General features: G+C 35.8%; 1 protein-coding gene across 2 annotated transcripts in view; it reads right to left on the reverse strand.

Moving 5' to 3' along the window:
* Positions 1-15741, reverse strand: part of TMEM161B (transmembrane protein 161B) — a 61124-nt gene that overhangs the window by 15731 nt on the left and 29652 nt on the right. Inside the window, exons 6-11 of one of the 2 annotated variants that reach the window (XM_055790695.1) lie at positions 9623-9774; positions 9016-9076; positions 7147-7287; positions 3788-3901; positions 2495-2669; positions 214-310 (exon numbers count right to left, since the gene is read on the reverse strand). In XM_055790695.1, the coding sequence (XP_055646670.1) occupies positions 214-310; positions 2495-2669; positions 3788-3901; positions 7147-7287; positions 9016-9076; positions 9623-9774 (740 nt within the window). The remainder of the gene's footprint in view (positions 1-213; positions 311-2494; positions 2670-3787; positions 3902-7146; positions 7288-9015; positions 9077-9622; positions 9775-15741) is intronic. The other variant, XM_055790696.1, reaches the window with a different exon arrangement.

The raw sequence follows: 15741 nt of genomic DNA on the forward strand, positions 1-15741 counted from the left end.
ATTTCTCAGAAATAAATCAAACTAATTAGCATATAGTTGAAAGATGTCAAAAGCAGCGACAGAAGAGGACTGCTTAAAAGCCACACATCAGAATGTTTTAAATTGCAGGAAACTACAATGTATTTCTGTATTGCAAATACCGGTACCTTCAAATTCTCCTTAGCAAGCTGAAAATATAACAGAATACATTTTTGTTTATCCAATTTTGCCTACCTAGTGTTTTCAAGAGCAAAGCTGTGTGAAGGAGCATTACCAGTGGTGCAACATACTGCAGTGCAATTACGCAAAGATAATAGAATACTCGAGCCACCTGGGAAAACAGAGGAGAGTAATTCATGAGTTCTGGATGATCAAAGCAAACTTTTTTGAACACATCTAGGAAAAACTGGCAATTTATTTCTTTTTTTTTAAAAAAAAAAAAAGAAAAGAACCAGTACTTATGCATTAAAGCAGTTTTAAAAGTTTTCTAGCACATCTTGGCACGTGACATACTATCTTCAAAAGACCTAATGAAGAAACCTCTATAATGAACTCTAGTTTCAGGACACTTACATATCTGAGAGAAAGGGCTGAAAGGAAATAATTAAAAGCATCAGTACTGTTAAAACAAACAGAACTGATTTTGCTTCTGCAAACTGCATCTCATCATTCAAAGACTCCTATTTCAATACACCAGAATTCAAGCTAAATATAGGTTTGATTTTTAAAGTCCACAGCTATTTAGAAACTAAATCCTGTTTCAAAAATTAAGTCGTAGTCAGAGTCCAAAGCCTCATAAAAAGTAAAGTTTAGTTAACATTGCAGACCCTTTTCAAAAATGAGATATTTTTAATATTTCCAACTGTGAAACATCAGTATTTTAAAAACAATGACAAGATGATACTTTATTAGTAACTAATCCTAACAGCACTTAAATGTTCTTTATTTCAGGTCTACGTTATGGTTCATTGAAATCAACTCCGATTTATTCCTCCCCCTGCTCCCAATCTTTTCCAACTTTCTTGAGATTGTTACACTACATATTTTATATAAGCTATTGACCTAAACCACTAGACCAAATAAAGAGGAAAAATTCATAAAATCAATAGCAAGCAAGCAATGAAATAAAGATAACTGGATTTTAGAAAAGAACAGAATACTGAGTGGCAAAAAAGATGAAGGCAGACATGACTTTTTGGAAATATCTCTAAAACCTCAAAGGGCTTCATGATGAACAAGCATCAAAAAACTAACATAAGAAAAAACAGTAAGACACTGGCAGAAGAAAAAGCATGAGACAAAAAATACTGTAAGATAATTGATGGAATATGATAAAAAGAACAAATCAGAAAGTAACGATCACTGTAGGATGACAGATAGGAAAGCCTTTACTGGCAGAAGTTCCAGAAGAAGATAAAGCAGACATGAATAGCAAAACAAGACAGGACTTCATTTGGGGGCTATGGCCTTCTCAAAAGGAAGATACAAAGGTAGTGGATAAACAGATTTAGAAACCATCACGTAGAGAAGACATTATCATTTTATAGATAGGATAAAAGCTCCCAGAACTAAAATTGTGCATCCACAGCAACCAGCACAGTTCTGTTCTAACCAGTTGCTGCCACCTGTGTTTCCTTTTTTCTGAAAAAAATTGCTAGCCACTTTGTGAACAGCTATGGCATAGTCCACTCACAACCTTCAGATATTCAGTGAAGCCAAGATTATTATAAGTAATAGCAACAATTCTAAGAGAGAAATCTTTGTCTTATGGCATACGTCAATATTCCTCCTGCAATACACGCCAACACAGTAGGATCATCCAGCAGCACTATCGTGCCAACCTTAGAAATGTAAGTTTATTTTGCAGCAACATGCATACCGTTCTACAACAAGCTTACAAATTTCCACCTCCTCAGTTTGTTGATGGTATGTTTTATGTCTTTAAAAAAAAAATAAAAATAAATAATTTTCTATGCCACTTACAAAGATGGGCAGTTTTATAACTAGGCTAGTGCACTTGAGAGTGGTCTGACAGAATTAAGCCTGCCTCATTTTATTCCAAAATATAACCACCTCATCTTCAATTTTGCCTCAATTTAAAAATTATAGTTGGGATTAGCTAGCAGTATTTTATCCTGCTACCTAAATTCAACTCTTTTTTTCCCCACGTTGTAGCTAGAGATCACCACTCTCCCTGTGCACTCCTCAAGATCTGTTCATACTGAACAGAAACCCATCATTTTTGTACCTATTTGTGAAGAACAATTCATGAAGGATCTTTTGTAACTTCCGAATAACTTAAGCCATGCCATCTGCACAGCATGGATGATATAGCCCTGCAAACTTTGGTGTGCAGAATTTCTCTGTAATGGTGCTATTTTTATAGAAGATACAGTTTCGGAAGCTTCACTCAGATTTCAGCTCAGCTCTGGTGCCACAGAAGACACAAACTGGAAAAAAGCATTTGTACAGACAGAGCACTCCAAATATGTAACCTCAGTGCCATCATACTTACCATTTTCTGTAAATCAACCATACTTATTCTGCCAGCTTCCTTTTTCATCTGATCCACACTTTTCTGGGCTAAATTCAGATAGGCCTGTAAATGATGACGCATCATAGCCAATCTTAAAGCACACAACAGGATTATAATCCACAACCTGAAGGTGTCAAATGTATCTTCTGACATTCTGTGGCGAGGGAAAAAAAAAAAAATACACAGTAATGCTATCTTCCAAAAGTCACCGGCTGCTACAGTTATTTTTTTGTATCATCTGTAAAGGAATCTTGAAGCATATTGTAAAAAATACTTAAGGCACAATCTACAGTTACCAAGTTCATGTGCAAGCAATATTCATTTTGCCCCCGCTTCTCTCTCTACTGCTAGTCTCAGTAGCCCTATTACAGCATTAGATCCTAATTAGTACCCATTTGTCTGTGAACAAGAACAGCTCTTAAATGGTTAAATTCTGAGTAATGGAGACAGGACACTAAAAAACAAGCTTGCTCAGTTAATTACAGGCTTCTAGATAGCAAATGTGTGCATCAGTTGCCTCAGAATAAATGAGGGCTGTGCTGTAACAGGGTAAGGGAAACTAAAGAACAAAACAGAAGCACAAAATACATGTATTTGCTATGTTTTATGTAATAGTTCAGTGGTCACAGAATCACCTCGGAAGCCTATCTTAGACCTAGAAAGCAATAAGTGTGTCAGCTAATGATATCTGTTTCAAGTCTATTTGAATACTACTGTTTTGAACTATCTAGACTAATAGTGACAATGACAATCACCTCCGCTGCCTACACAATATTTATTTCAGATACCATCTTCCTGAAAATTCCTCCCCTTTTTATGTTTTAAATATATTAGCTGTCAATTCCATATGCACTTATCTACACACAGATCTTAAGACAAATCACTTGGGTCAGTTCTCATGCCAATGTATCATGACTCTGCAGTGAAACCACACCTCTCCTACATCAACACATAAAACATGAGGTTCAAGAAGGTGGCAGTGAGGTGGCATTCCACCCCTAGGAAGAATAACCCATCCCTCCCAAGGACGTGCCAGAAGACAGCAGCTTTCTGGGAACCACCACTTTAATATTCAACACTCTGTGACTAATTCTCATCCTTCCAAAATAACAGAATCTCTTTAGAGCTCAGCTGCAACTTCCACTATACTTTTGACAGCAGATGCTATTAAATTTTAAGTCCTTCACATTTCTATGATTTTCACAGGGCACTACTCAGATGTATGGCTCTGTTAAAAATACCCCAGAAAAACATCTTTAAAGGTAATCTTACAAAGGGATGCTCTCTTTGCCCAAAGGTGGGTTCATAATGCAGTCCTTAGTGATTGGTTTTACCCACAGCAGAACCATAAATAAAGGCGCCAAGAAGTTTATATGTAGCAATATTCTGAAAGAAGAAAAGAAAAAGGGGGGGAAGTTATTAAATACAATGACCATACTTCTTAAATTGGCGATACAGGTTCAAAAGGAGAAATCCATGACTTAACATTTCCACAAAACAGTATTATATACTGTGAAACCACACTGCCTGTGGCTTTAAAAAGTGCTTTTAGAGTATCTGAAAACTTGTTTTATTCCAAACAGTCTAACCAAAGGAGCTAGATGCCACAACTACAAACAGTTGAATATTTCCATACGATGGTGTACCATCAAACTGCACTAGCTATTACAGTTTTAATCTAGAGCATCAGCACCTCAGTTATATAAAGGAAATATGCTGCTGTATTACTTATTTTTTGCTTTATTGAAAATTTACTCAGATTAATTTCCATTATCTACATAGACCAGGGGAAACAGTTCTCAGAGGTCAGTTTTCCCAGTTTAATGTTAGGAACCTTGACTAAATGAAACTTGGTACTCACATTCAGTTAAAGATACACTGAGAAAACAAAAAAGCCATCACAGCTATTCCATTTTAAAACCATTATATGAAACTGCACCGTTAATGTAAAATAAGTACTCTCTTGAAATCTTTGAGTACAAGACAGACAGCAGGACTTAAAAAGTGGAGATAGGTTTCTGGAGCTTTTCCTGAAATTAATATCCTTCTTCATCTCTGAATCACAGATCCCAATCATTTTTCATTACTAAAATGAAACGAAAACAGTCAAAAGAATTCAGAGCTGTAGAGCTGGTGGTTTTGCTAGTGCAGTGCTTCCTCACTAACACAATCAGCTTGTCTATACCTCCATCTCCAATCAGAGCGCTTCTACACTATAGAAAAAATGAGGTAATCAAAAGTTATTCTAAAGAACACAAGAACTTACTGATTTCAAACTATCAAGCTTCCCAAAACCATTAAAATGTTTGTACATTTCAGAAGATGTCATCACACACACATTTAAATCATTGGTTTCAGATGAAGAAACAAACACTACTAGTTTTTCAGTGTTGCTAGGGAACATGACAGCATCAGAGAACAGTCCAAAGCATTTCAGAAACGTGAGAAACCATTTTACCTGAGCTTCTATTTAGTTAAGACATCTCACTGAGTTAATGGGCTGGAATGTGCCAAAGGGCAGCAAGAATCCCTTTCTGTTTATTTGAGTACAGAGAGAGAGGCTGAAAGACTCCTGAAGCAGGTTCTGGAAAATGAGGGAATGTGTACGAAAATGGTACAAACTGATTAAGAAGACTCCAAAATATATGCAGGGAAGGATACTGCTACTAAAGAAATAAAATCAAACCAGCTAGCAAAACGAAAAGGGACAGCAGATTATTTTTACTCTGTTTACCCCCAAAAAAACCTTACTCCCAATATACATAAAAAACCACATTAATCATGTTGAACATATTAGTGAAGTAGTAGTTAATAACTTTTTTTTATATTTTTTTCTCTGTTAGTGCTCCCTGCAAGTTAAGTCTCCCATTCTGTAATAGAACGGGAAAGGGAGCTTTGTCCTCTCTGGCTTTTTGCTTCTGTTTTTTGGAAAGGATTTTTTTTGGTTGGTTTTCGGGAGAACCTGGGGTCTGATGTTTTTTTGGGGCAGCTTTGGGGATTTGAAGGGTTTTGTTTGAGTTTTGTTTCTTTGGAGTTTTCTTTGTTTTGGGGTTGTTGTTTTTCTCTCAAAAGTAGACCATGTATTTGACTGCAGAGAAAGGCATTGTTTTCCTGCACCCAAATTAGACAGCTTTGTATCAGTGACATGTCATCCTCATTTACTACTCCCTTTAAGTGACTGTCAAACAGCTGCGAAGTCAGTAATTATCTACTCATTGACAAAAACACATCACTAAGGGCAAATACCAATCTCTTCAAGCTAATTAGAACCTATCACTTGACAACGATTCTCTGTTTATAATGGCATTACCTAATTACACTGATATCTGACCAAGTTTTGACATACTTAACATAATTTTTATATTGTTCCAGTTGAACAGTCAAAGTATTGGGAGACTTTTAAAAATAATTTGTTCAGTGTTGCACAAAGTTATTTTCAATGACCAGTTCCAATATACTATAAACATTAGGTTAGAGAAGACTTATTTTTCATAATCCTATTCTAATGGATACTAATGTCCCCTTTAGTTCTTGATTAATAAACCTCTGTTTTAGAGAGTTTCTGCCCAGGATCACATGACCACAGATTAAGGAAGATGTTGGAAAATTAGAGGATACTTAAAGAAAAAGCACAAGAAATTTTAAAATATTGAGAACCATAAAAATTTAAAACTAAGCAGTTTATTTAGCTGAAAAGAACAGATTAGGAAGTGACTCAGTCACAGTCTACACAGACAGAAATTTACAGCAGATACAACAAGCCAACAGCTTGCAGCTGTAACTGAATGCATTCAGCTACAATGAGTGCAAGTGTAACACAGAGTACTTGGTTATAAATTTACCAAGAGTGAAGGACGCAATTTAAAGACAGATTAATTTTTAAGCTGGGCATTTTTGGGGCAAAAAAAAAAAAAATAATGCAGTCTCAACATAAAGCATTTTCTTATCAGAAAATACAATGGTTCTCTTAGGAAAGTGACCAGGTTAAATGATCACAATGGACTATGCTGTAGAATCTGTCATTAATGTGTATCAAGCATCAAATTCAAGATCTATGAAAGATATTTGGAGATTTCTCCCTCAACTAAAGAATGCTGAAGAGAAATAGTTAAATCAGAGGTAACATTACCAAACTCAAGCATGGCTGAAAATGAAAATATTCCTTTAAACTGGTATTAACATCTGAACCTTGTGACCTATTCTGGGGCACCTTTTCTGTATCTCTTGCCCTAAATTTATTAAAGGCATGATGCCCACCTGGAAGTGGGGGTGGAAAAAACATGTCTGTTTTTGTTGCTCCTCTACTTCCTGAAAGTTATCTTAACTTCCAAAAAGATATAATGGGGGAAAGGAAGCAGCAAGCAGAAACGTTCATGGTGGAGCTCTTGCAGGAGGAAAGGAAAGCTCCTTTAATTGGGACTCTAATTACAAGGCAAAGAATGTAACAGACTGGCAGAGCACAGGCTGAGCAGAAAGAGGCAGGTGGCAGGTCTGCTCAAGATACGAAAAGCAGGCAGCAACAGAAGTCTTGGTCACTACCTTCCTGTTTGAATAGTTTGTATTGTTTATTTTCAGACATTAAAGATTTAAGACTGAGTAGCATATACCTATGTGTATATAGTTTCTCTTACTGTGTTATTTTTTCTGTTGCTAAATTCAGAGCATCCAGATGCATTTGAGCCAGTCGCAAGCCAGGGAATGTCAAAAAAGCACCAATAAGTGAACACAGAATAGCCAGGAACAATTTGAAGGTTAGTTTAGACACAGGACCCCTAAAAGAAAAGAAAGGAAATAAGCATTTTCTTGGGGAGGAAGTTGGGGGTGTGGGGTATCAGAGACTACTTTCAACTCAACAGTATCTAACATTTAATAAAAAAAGCAAACAGTATTCTATGGTCTTACTCTGGAATACCAGCATTATTATAAACCAAACAGGAGTTCAAATAAAAAAATAAATTAAAAAAACCCCAAACAACAAATCACCTATTTAATTCCTAGAAAAATAGAAAACCTAAGCTATTGCCTATGAAATGTTAAGTTTGTTAGTAAAGAAGAACAAAAAAAGAAAAATTTTATATTGTAATTAACAACAAATTATATAACAGAAATAGCAAATTGAATTACTTCAATGATTATGTCTTAAGAGAAAAGATGCATCATAAATTTAACTAGTCAAAGATAAAATGGATATTTGTTATACTACATTCTACCCTGATCCATTAAAAAGCTCTATCAAACTGTTACTATTAAAGTTTTTCAGAGATATATCTAAAATATACATGTAGCCAACTAACATGTCTCTTCCAAGTGATTAATATAGTTTGTTTAAATGAACTATGGAGTATTTTACAAAAAATACAGAAAAAATTACCTAGGATCAAATGAATTACAGAATTAACAAACAGCAGATTACACACACAAAAAAAGCAAAAACAAACTAGTGACATGTAACTAACACAGACTGAAGAGGAACAAAACCAAATCTATTGATCCACGAGTTTCAGATTCTTTCTTAACCTACTACATATAAACTACCAAAAGACACCATCATCAGCTCAACTGCTGCTGTGAACAGCCAAAGCACTGCAAAAGTTCAAAAATAAATGAACATTTAACAGGAAAATTAATACAGAAGTTAGTAAACTTGCAATAGCTTAGGAAAAGCAGAGTGAAGAAAGGCTGAGAAACACACGGGATTCAGTTAAGTTTCCCATGAGTTTATTCGTAAATGACACACATAGATTTCCAATCTGAGGAAACGTCTGTTCCGCAAAGATAAAGAGATTCCATAGCTTCTGCATGATACTTGAGAACTTCCAAGCAAGAAATTCAAAGTTGCATTCCTACAGTGATGACATACCCCATAAAGACGTTTTAGAACATGCATATAAGGAAAGAATGGTAACAGAAATCCATTTCACAATATACAAAGGGTGTCTATGACACCAATTGTATATTTATGTAACATCAAAAGCTGTGGCATGTTCTTCCAACGGTTTATACAAACCTTGGATGTCCTGTAGCAAGCAGATGTTTTTGCACAATACGAAAACACTATTACAACCTGAAAACAGGAGTGAAAGCCAAAATTTACTCCTAATGGGAACTTCATCACAAGCTCCATCTGCAGCTTTTGCACACTCATCCTCTTGCATACCACAGGAATGGCAGAAAATACCAGTTTTAAGTGACTGTTACAAAGCTGAAGGGAATTGCCATGAAAAAAAATGTTTATAGTTTTGTAACTGTAATTTATGAACTAGAACCAAAATGTCAGGGCAGAAACTATCTCCAAATTAAAAAGAGAAAACACAAATGCAACTTAAATTCCGTGTGAGTACTGATGAATTACTTTCATTAACCCACCTCTTCACATTATTGGGGAGATCATAAGCACCTACAAGAGCAAAACATACAAGACAAATGCTTGCTAAGAAAATCCAAGTGGTTCAGTTACAAATGCACACACAAACCAGACAAATACGTTTCCAGAAACTTACTGGGACTCCAAACCCTGCTTTTCAAGAAACTGCATAGCACTTTCCGAGAAATTTGAGAATCCTGCAGAAAAACATGTATTTTATTACAGTACAAACGCAGAATCCCTTTTTCAAAATAAAATGCTAGGTAACAAGTCATCTTTTAAACAAATTTTCATATGTCCAGCATACTTCTTTCATGTGCTCATTAGTACACCATAATGCAATAAAACTTGATTATTAACAGCTCTGGTTAACACTTCAGGAACATTTATAGAAGTAATATTACTTTTTACAAAAGTAAGTTTTGGGGTTTGGGGGTGGGGGTTTTTTTCAGTAAAGGAGCTTCACTTATTATGAAAGGCAAAATGGGTTAAATGTAAAACTGCAAGGCAAATATAATTAGCAAACCAAAAAAACTAAGCAAAAATTACACTATTGAAAAGAAAGCAGGGAGAATATACAAAATCTCCATCAGAATCTGCACTCCAAAGCAAAATTTCTTAGTAGTGTATGACATAGAGTTCACTTTAACACAGATATTCTCAAAAAACACCAGAGACTGGAAATAAAGTTTTCAGGTTATGCGATCACTACACTTCTTGCAAACACTAAAGAAAGGAGCTACCTGATTCCAGTCCAAACTCTAGATAGTTTTCTGTCACAATGAGAATCGCCATTGCTTTCACGAAGAAGAAAAAACCAAAGGTGACACAGACAGATCTTTCGCCTCCATCCTCTACTTTGAAATAATGAGTAGTCAACGAAAACAGTACCTTACTACACAAGAAAATGGTCAAGGAAAATTAAGTTTGTAAAATAACTATATTTAAAGTATTATAAAGCTGTATTTTGGTCATCTACACTAGGGCTGTTCTGATGCACAGGGTTTTTTTTAAAAAAAGTAGTATGTGTTTAGCCAATTTCAGGTTAAAATTACAGAATACTGTAATGCATATGTAAAGCATAACCATCACAGAAAGGGTAGCCAGGAATACACTTCTCTGGAGTACAGTTTTGATTCAGGCTTACTTACAGTCAGTTGCAGCAACATTCGCTATTAACCTGGGAGAACTAAACCACAGTCGAAATGTAAATGATTATATAAACATAAGTTAAATCAAACAAAAAAATAATACAATTGTATCTTCAATGAAAGATACCGAACTAAATGAGAAAATACTCCAAACTAGATAACTCAAGATTTAGTGTATCTTAATTTCAAAACCCAAAATATCTTTGAATGCCAAGGAAGTGAATAAACATGGTTTTAACCACAGAGGAGCTATATCTTTTCTTCCTGAATGCACAGCCCTGAGGCATACATACAAACAGCCACAACAGAATGTTCCAACAAGTACTTCTATCAATAATGCGATAAAATTCCTCAACTATGATAATTTCTGCTCACTGGGAGTGTACATTTGCCTTACAAGAAACTGTGACAAATGGCATGGGATTGTTGCTTGAATTATTATGTGACTGTTTACTTAAACAGAAAACATATGAAAAGATGAAACTTGTATTTCTCTACTTTCACATGCATGTGTGTGAGATCTTAAGCTACCAAAGACAGTAAAACAGCAGCACATTTAGTACCATCTAGGAAAAAAAATATCTACCCCATGATCATCTTGGGGGGAAAAAAAAGCCCAGCTCAAAAAATCTGATTTGGTCTGGTGTGGTACATTAAGTCCTTTCATGTAACCCAGTGCCCAAATATGAACATCTAAGACAGCACCTGCTCTATTATCAAGCTGTTTTTAAAATGTTTATTGAGTATTCTCCTTTCAAATGTATTTCTAAACATAATTAGCTCCAAAGTTAAACAGTAGATTAGAATAAATTTTTCAGGATATATTGTCAACTCTTAAAGCTACAGCCCCCTTTACAATTGATTTTTTTTTTTCAGATGGCAGGCAATATATAGTTCATATTTAAATAAAGTACTTGAAGATCACTCCAGCCACTTCCTCCTTTGAAAAACCAAGAAGAAAAAGGAAAAAGAATATTTGAAGTGTAAACTGTGCCCCCTTTTTTTTTTTTCCACTATGCATAACATATTCATTCATATTTGCACTTCAATACTGGAAGCATTTTAAGATGTCAATGTAACTGTATGATTATGCAATATCGTACTTCATTAGGCAGCACATTTAATAGACACATTGCTGTAGTGCATGTATATGCAGAGAGGCACTCACATGCACACAATAAAGTGGCCTAAGCACAGCATCTAATAACTTTTGAGTTCAGTTGAACCTTCATACTTCACAGAAAGAACCGGTATATCTAAAGGAAGACGGACCTCATCCTAAGATGTATATAATAGGTCATATATACAGTGTTCTGGAAAGCTCTGCTTCTCTAATAATACATTCTTAAACCAAGTGTCTTTTTGTCGCTTGGGGCATTGATCACAAATTGCAAACACATTACTTTTAAATCTTGAAGTTATACAAAGGACTTCATAACAGTCTGTGACCAATAGTCCTAACCCATGAACAGATTTATAACCCCCTAGGAACTTCATGTTTTCAACTATGGATTGTACCTAAAGGATGTGGAAAATGCAACCAGGAAAAAGAAAGCATACTGACAGTAAATTCCAATTATAGTGCCGATTCAGAATCAGATATATAAATTAATGATTATGCAAACTGTATTTGACTCAAATCCTCTGCTACTTGAATAATCACCACTGCTGCCTGGTTTAGGACAGAGAAAATCAAAGCATTATGGCTCACTTCATCACTTCCTTTCACTGCTTGACCTACATTTCAGGACCTACTGAAGAAATAATTCAGAAGTATATAGTGCCAAGTTAATAGACTCCCCACTCCCCACCCCACCTTATATTACTTTTTTTTTTGATCATAAAAAAGTGATTTGCCTGTAGAATTTATGGTATACATTTTTGCAAGAAGAATTTTGTCTTTTAAATTGCTGCAATCATGGAGTTTTTGAGTGATATAGTCCAGCGCTATTTATGCATGTGATTGAAGAGACCTATGTTCTGTTTCTATTAAAATACACAAAAATTTTGGAGTCACAATTGACAACCAAATAAACTCTTCTATACTATTTCTGATTGCACTTATGTAGAAAAAATTATAGTTTAAGGCTTAGAGGTTATTTTAAGGTACTTGATGAATGACTTTCCCTAGATCAACCTTAAGTCAAGAGAAGACTGTCACTTGCCTTTGCTATGCCATCAATATATTTCCAGAAGTAGCCAGTCAAATTTACTAACCTACCAATGAATCAGGTTACTTAAACCTTTTCAGATAACAGATAGCTTCCCAGCTGAGAAATATCTTACTTTTGCTTTACCACATTAGTTTTCCTACATACTTTGTCTCTGCAACAGAACTTACCGTATACAACACTGTTTTAAGTTTATAGTAAAAAATTTAAGTAACCCAACTTAGTTGTTTCCAGTGAAACATTCTAAATAGCTGCATACGTATCATAATTTAGACACACACTACTGTTAAGATAGATCACCTCTCAGTATAGTCTGTCCCACTCCATCCTCATGCACATTCTTCCTCCCACCAGTAAAACATGTTGTTATTTTACAAATCCACTCCTTTGCAAGTAAGCTGTCTGCAACTGCTAAATTCATGATCAACAATTCAGTTTGCTAATTTTGAATATCTGTTCTGACAGAAACCATCTTTCCAAATTCCAAAATAACAGAAATCATCAATCTGTGAATAGTTACTATCTGCAACAAACTGTACACAAAGAATAATAGAAAAACAGTAATTAAAACGTTGTGGCCTGCACCACAATGAGTTTTCACAAACTGCTTTTGCAAGAAACATTGCAAAACTAATTTTTAATCCAAAATTCACAATCAGCAGGTCATGATCAATAATCAGTCTTAAAAAAAACCCTCAACATCTTTGTTTTGTTACTCCTCTTCAGGTATTGGAAACTCTTCAGTGCCTGCAGGCTTATCAGCACAAAAAATGATCAAGCAACATAGTATCCTGCAGCCTTTCAAAAATATTAAACATCAAGCAGGTTGTACAGTAAGCCTTCTAAATGCTGCCTCCAAGAAACATCTTTTGAGTCTTCCGGAAACTATCTAGCCATTTACAGATTTATTTTTCTGTTCTGCTAAAAACAGAGTTCCTTGTCCTGGAAGTACTTATCCATGCTACAAACTGTGAGGTTCACACTCAGTTCAGCAGGACGAGGGACACATGCAGACACCCCTGCCATACCCAGCCTTACCATGGGTAAGCTGAGCATGAGCTGCCACTGGAGCATCTCCCTGGTCTGGAAGAGGAATCTAGCATCTGTCACTGAGGTACCTGCTCATGCAGCTGCACAAACTTTCAGCACAGGAAACACAGGTTTGCCTAGCACTACTACTATCAATGTAATGACAACATACTCTTAACAGTGGAACTCAAATACTAAATTTATGTACTATTCCTTTAGACTAAATTTCTGTTAAAACACATGTATAGCCTAGATTCATTTCTAGAATTTTTCTGAGTATCTACACTAAGAACATCTAAAGATGCCAATAACGGATTACTGCACTGAAGCAACTGAAAAAAACCCACCAATCATACTCTCCAACTTCCCCAAGCTTCTTTCAGCCATTCTGTCAGCCAAATCCTTAGTACAAACTATCACCTCTTAATACACAGCCATGAAACACAAGAAACATCTTTCATCATAACACAAAACCATCCTAGAACTAATGCTTGACCTATCACATTGACTGCTTTCAATTGAAAATACAGAGGCAACCAATTTTTTCTAACATTTAGATCATGATGAATCATTTCTGCTCCTGATGTACTGAATTAGTAAATAACTGTGTAAGTTTTAAAGTAGTCTAAGTATCCCGGGGGCCTGATGTCACAACATGTGAATTAACCAGTTTTCTTCTGAAATTTCTTTCCACCTGCCTAGGTTGCAACTGATCTCAAGCACTATTATCAGTATCTCTATGTATCACTCTTTGCACCCGCCATCCTCCTTCACCCATAAAGCTGTAATGTAAGTTAACATATTTATGGAGATGTTAACTCTAATATAAAGTTTAGACTGTACTTGCTAGTACAGCAGCCTTCTGCTTATCACTAATCCCTCAGACTGCACAGAAGCACACTACTTCATCCCATCAGTCCAGGAACCATACAGGTAATTAAGCAAAGCCCTGTTCAATATGAGGAGGCAGTGACTCCATGAGGTTTTCTACAAAATCACCTGCTCCGTACAGAAGCCTCCAATAAAAACCAAGATCTATTTAATACCACAGGACAAAAAAGGAAACCAAAGTTGTAAAAAGTGGCAGGAAACTAGTTCTGACTATTTGACTCTTTTGTATAATTAATAAATGACTATTCAAAAGTAGTACTAGGTAAGTGATTATACAAGGTTACAGTTGTATACAGGTTTCCTATTTCCCAGAATTTTTTTTTATTTCTGAAGGCCTGGTCCTACTTATCAGACCATTCTTCTCTAGGCTTTCCCAAATTTCCTTATGTTTTTAGAAATGCCACACGAATTTTAAACTTTAACTTCTATCAGTTTATTGGGCTGAGAGAAATGTTGGAGAAGTCCTCAAGAACTTCCTCACCAAAATATACTTATTACCAAAACCCAAAACAGTATTGGTCCCTTAGACAATACATGCCTAGGTACAAAAATGCTAAAGCATGCAATTAACAGCTTGTTAAATAAAATGTAGCTTTAGCACATGATCCTTCGCTTTTAATACTATTCTATCTGGTCTTACTTCTCTTTCAGTAATGTAGAAAGGCTAGTGAGAAAATATAGCTAATGTGCTTTTAACATGCAGGGAATACAGTAGGTCTCTTTCAATCTCCTCCAGGTCCAAACGTGCAATTAGATCTCCAATACTGCAGTCAGATTAGGATAGAACTGGACATGTTGGTTTAAGCTCAATTCATATAAAAATGGCAGGTGAGAAAGAAACAATCAAAAAAAGACCCTAATACCGTCTTGCATGTTCACACTACTGAGACTGAAAAGCTTGTGCTACCAGGTGACTTATCTTCCCTAATTTATGCATTTGGCTTTGCCCTGAACTGATGACCCAATGAAAGCAGTGATTAGGACTGTATTCAAATACCACTGTGAGAAAAAATTATCGCAGTAGATTTTCCTACAATATAAATAATACTACAGTGATAGCTGTGGATTATATAAGTTGGCTATACCCAAGATTTGGAAGATGAAGCAAATGGGGTGCTGCCACCCACAAATCTAAGAGTGCACTGTGGCTTTAGTATTTGAAGCTTGCTTTTCCATTAGTTCTATTAACCTCCCCTTCACGCTCAAAACGGGAGTCGAAGGTGCTGGCTTTCATTTCTGATTTCTTAAGCAGTAGCTGCCTCTGTCTCCTTTCCTCTGCCAAGATTAAACTAGAATTCCAAACTTCAGCCAAACAAGTAAAACGAAGGCAGTGCAACAGCTATATTACGGCTGTAATGTAACTGTAATACCATTATAAAGTGCACGAGCCAGACATCAACTTTCCTGTCACTACCTAGCAGACTAGAAAAACCACCTTTTGGACTGTGGACCTGTCCACTGACAAGTCAAAGGAGAAACACCTGGTCTGGAAGCAAGCTACTAACAGTCTTCTACCCCTCCCCTGCCAATATGACTCGACTCCCTCTCCAAGGAAGCTCTTACTCATTACAAGGAAAATTCTGGATATCATTTATACTTCAGCCTACTTAGAAAAGGAAC

Source organism: Falco peregrinus, chromosome Z (assembly GCF_023634155.1).
Source record: "Falco peregrinus isolate bFalPer1 chromosome Z, bFalPer1.pri, whole genome shotgun sequence".
NCBI lineage: Eukaryota > Metazoa > Chordata > Aves > Falconiformes > Falconidae > Falco > Falco peregrinus.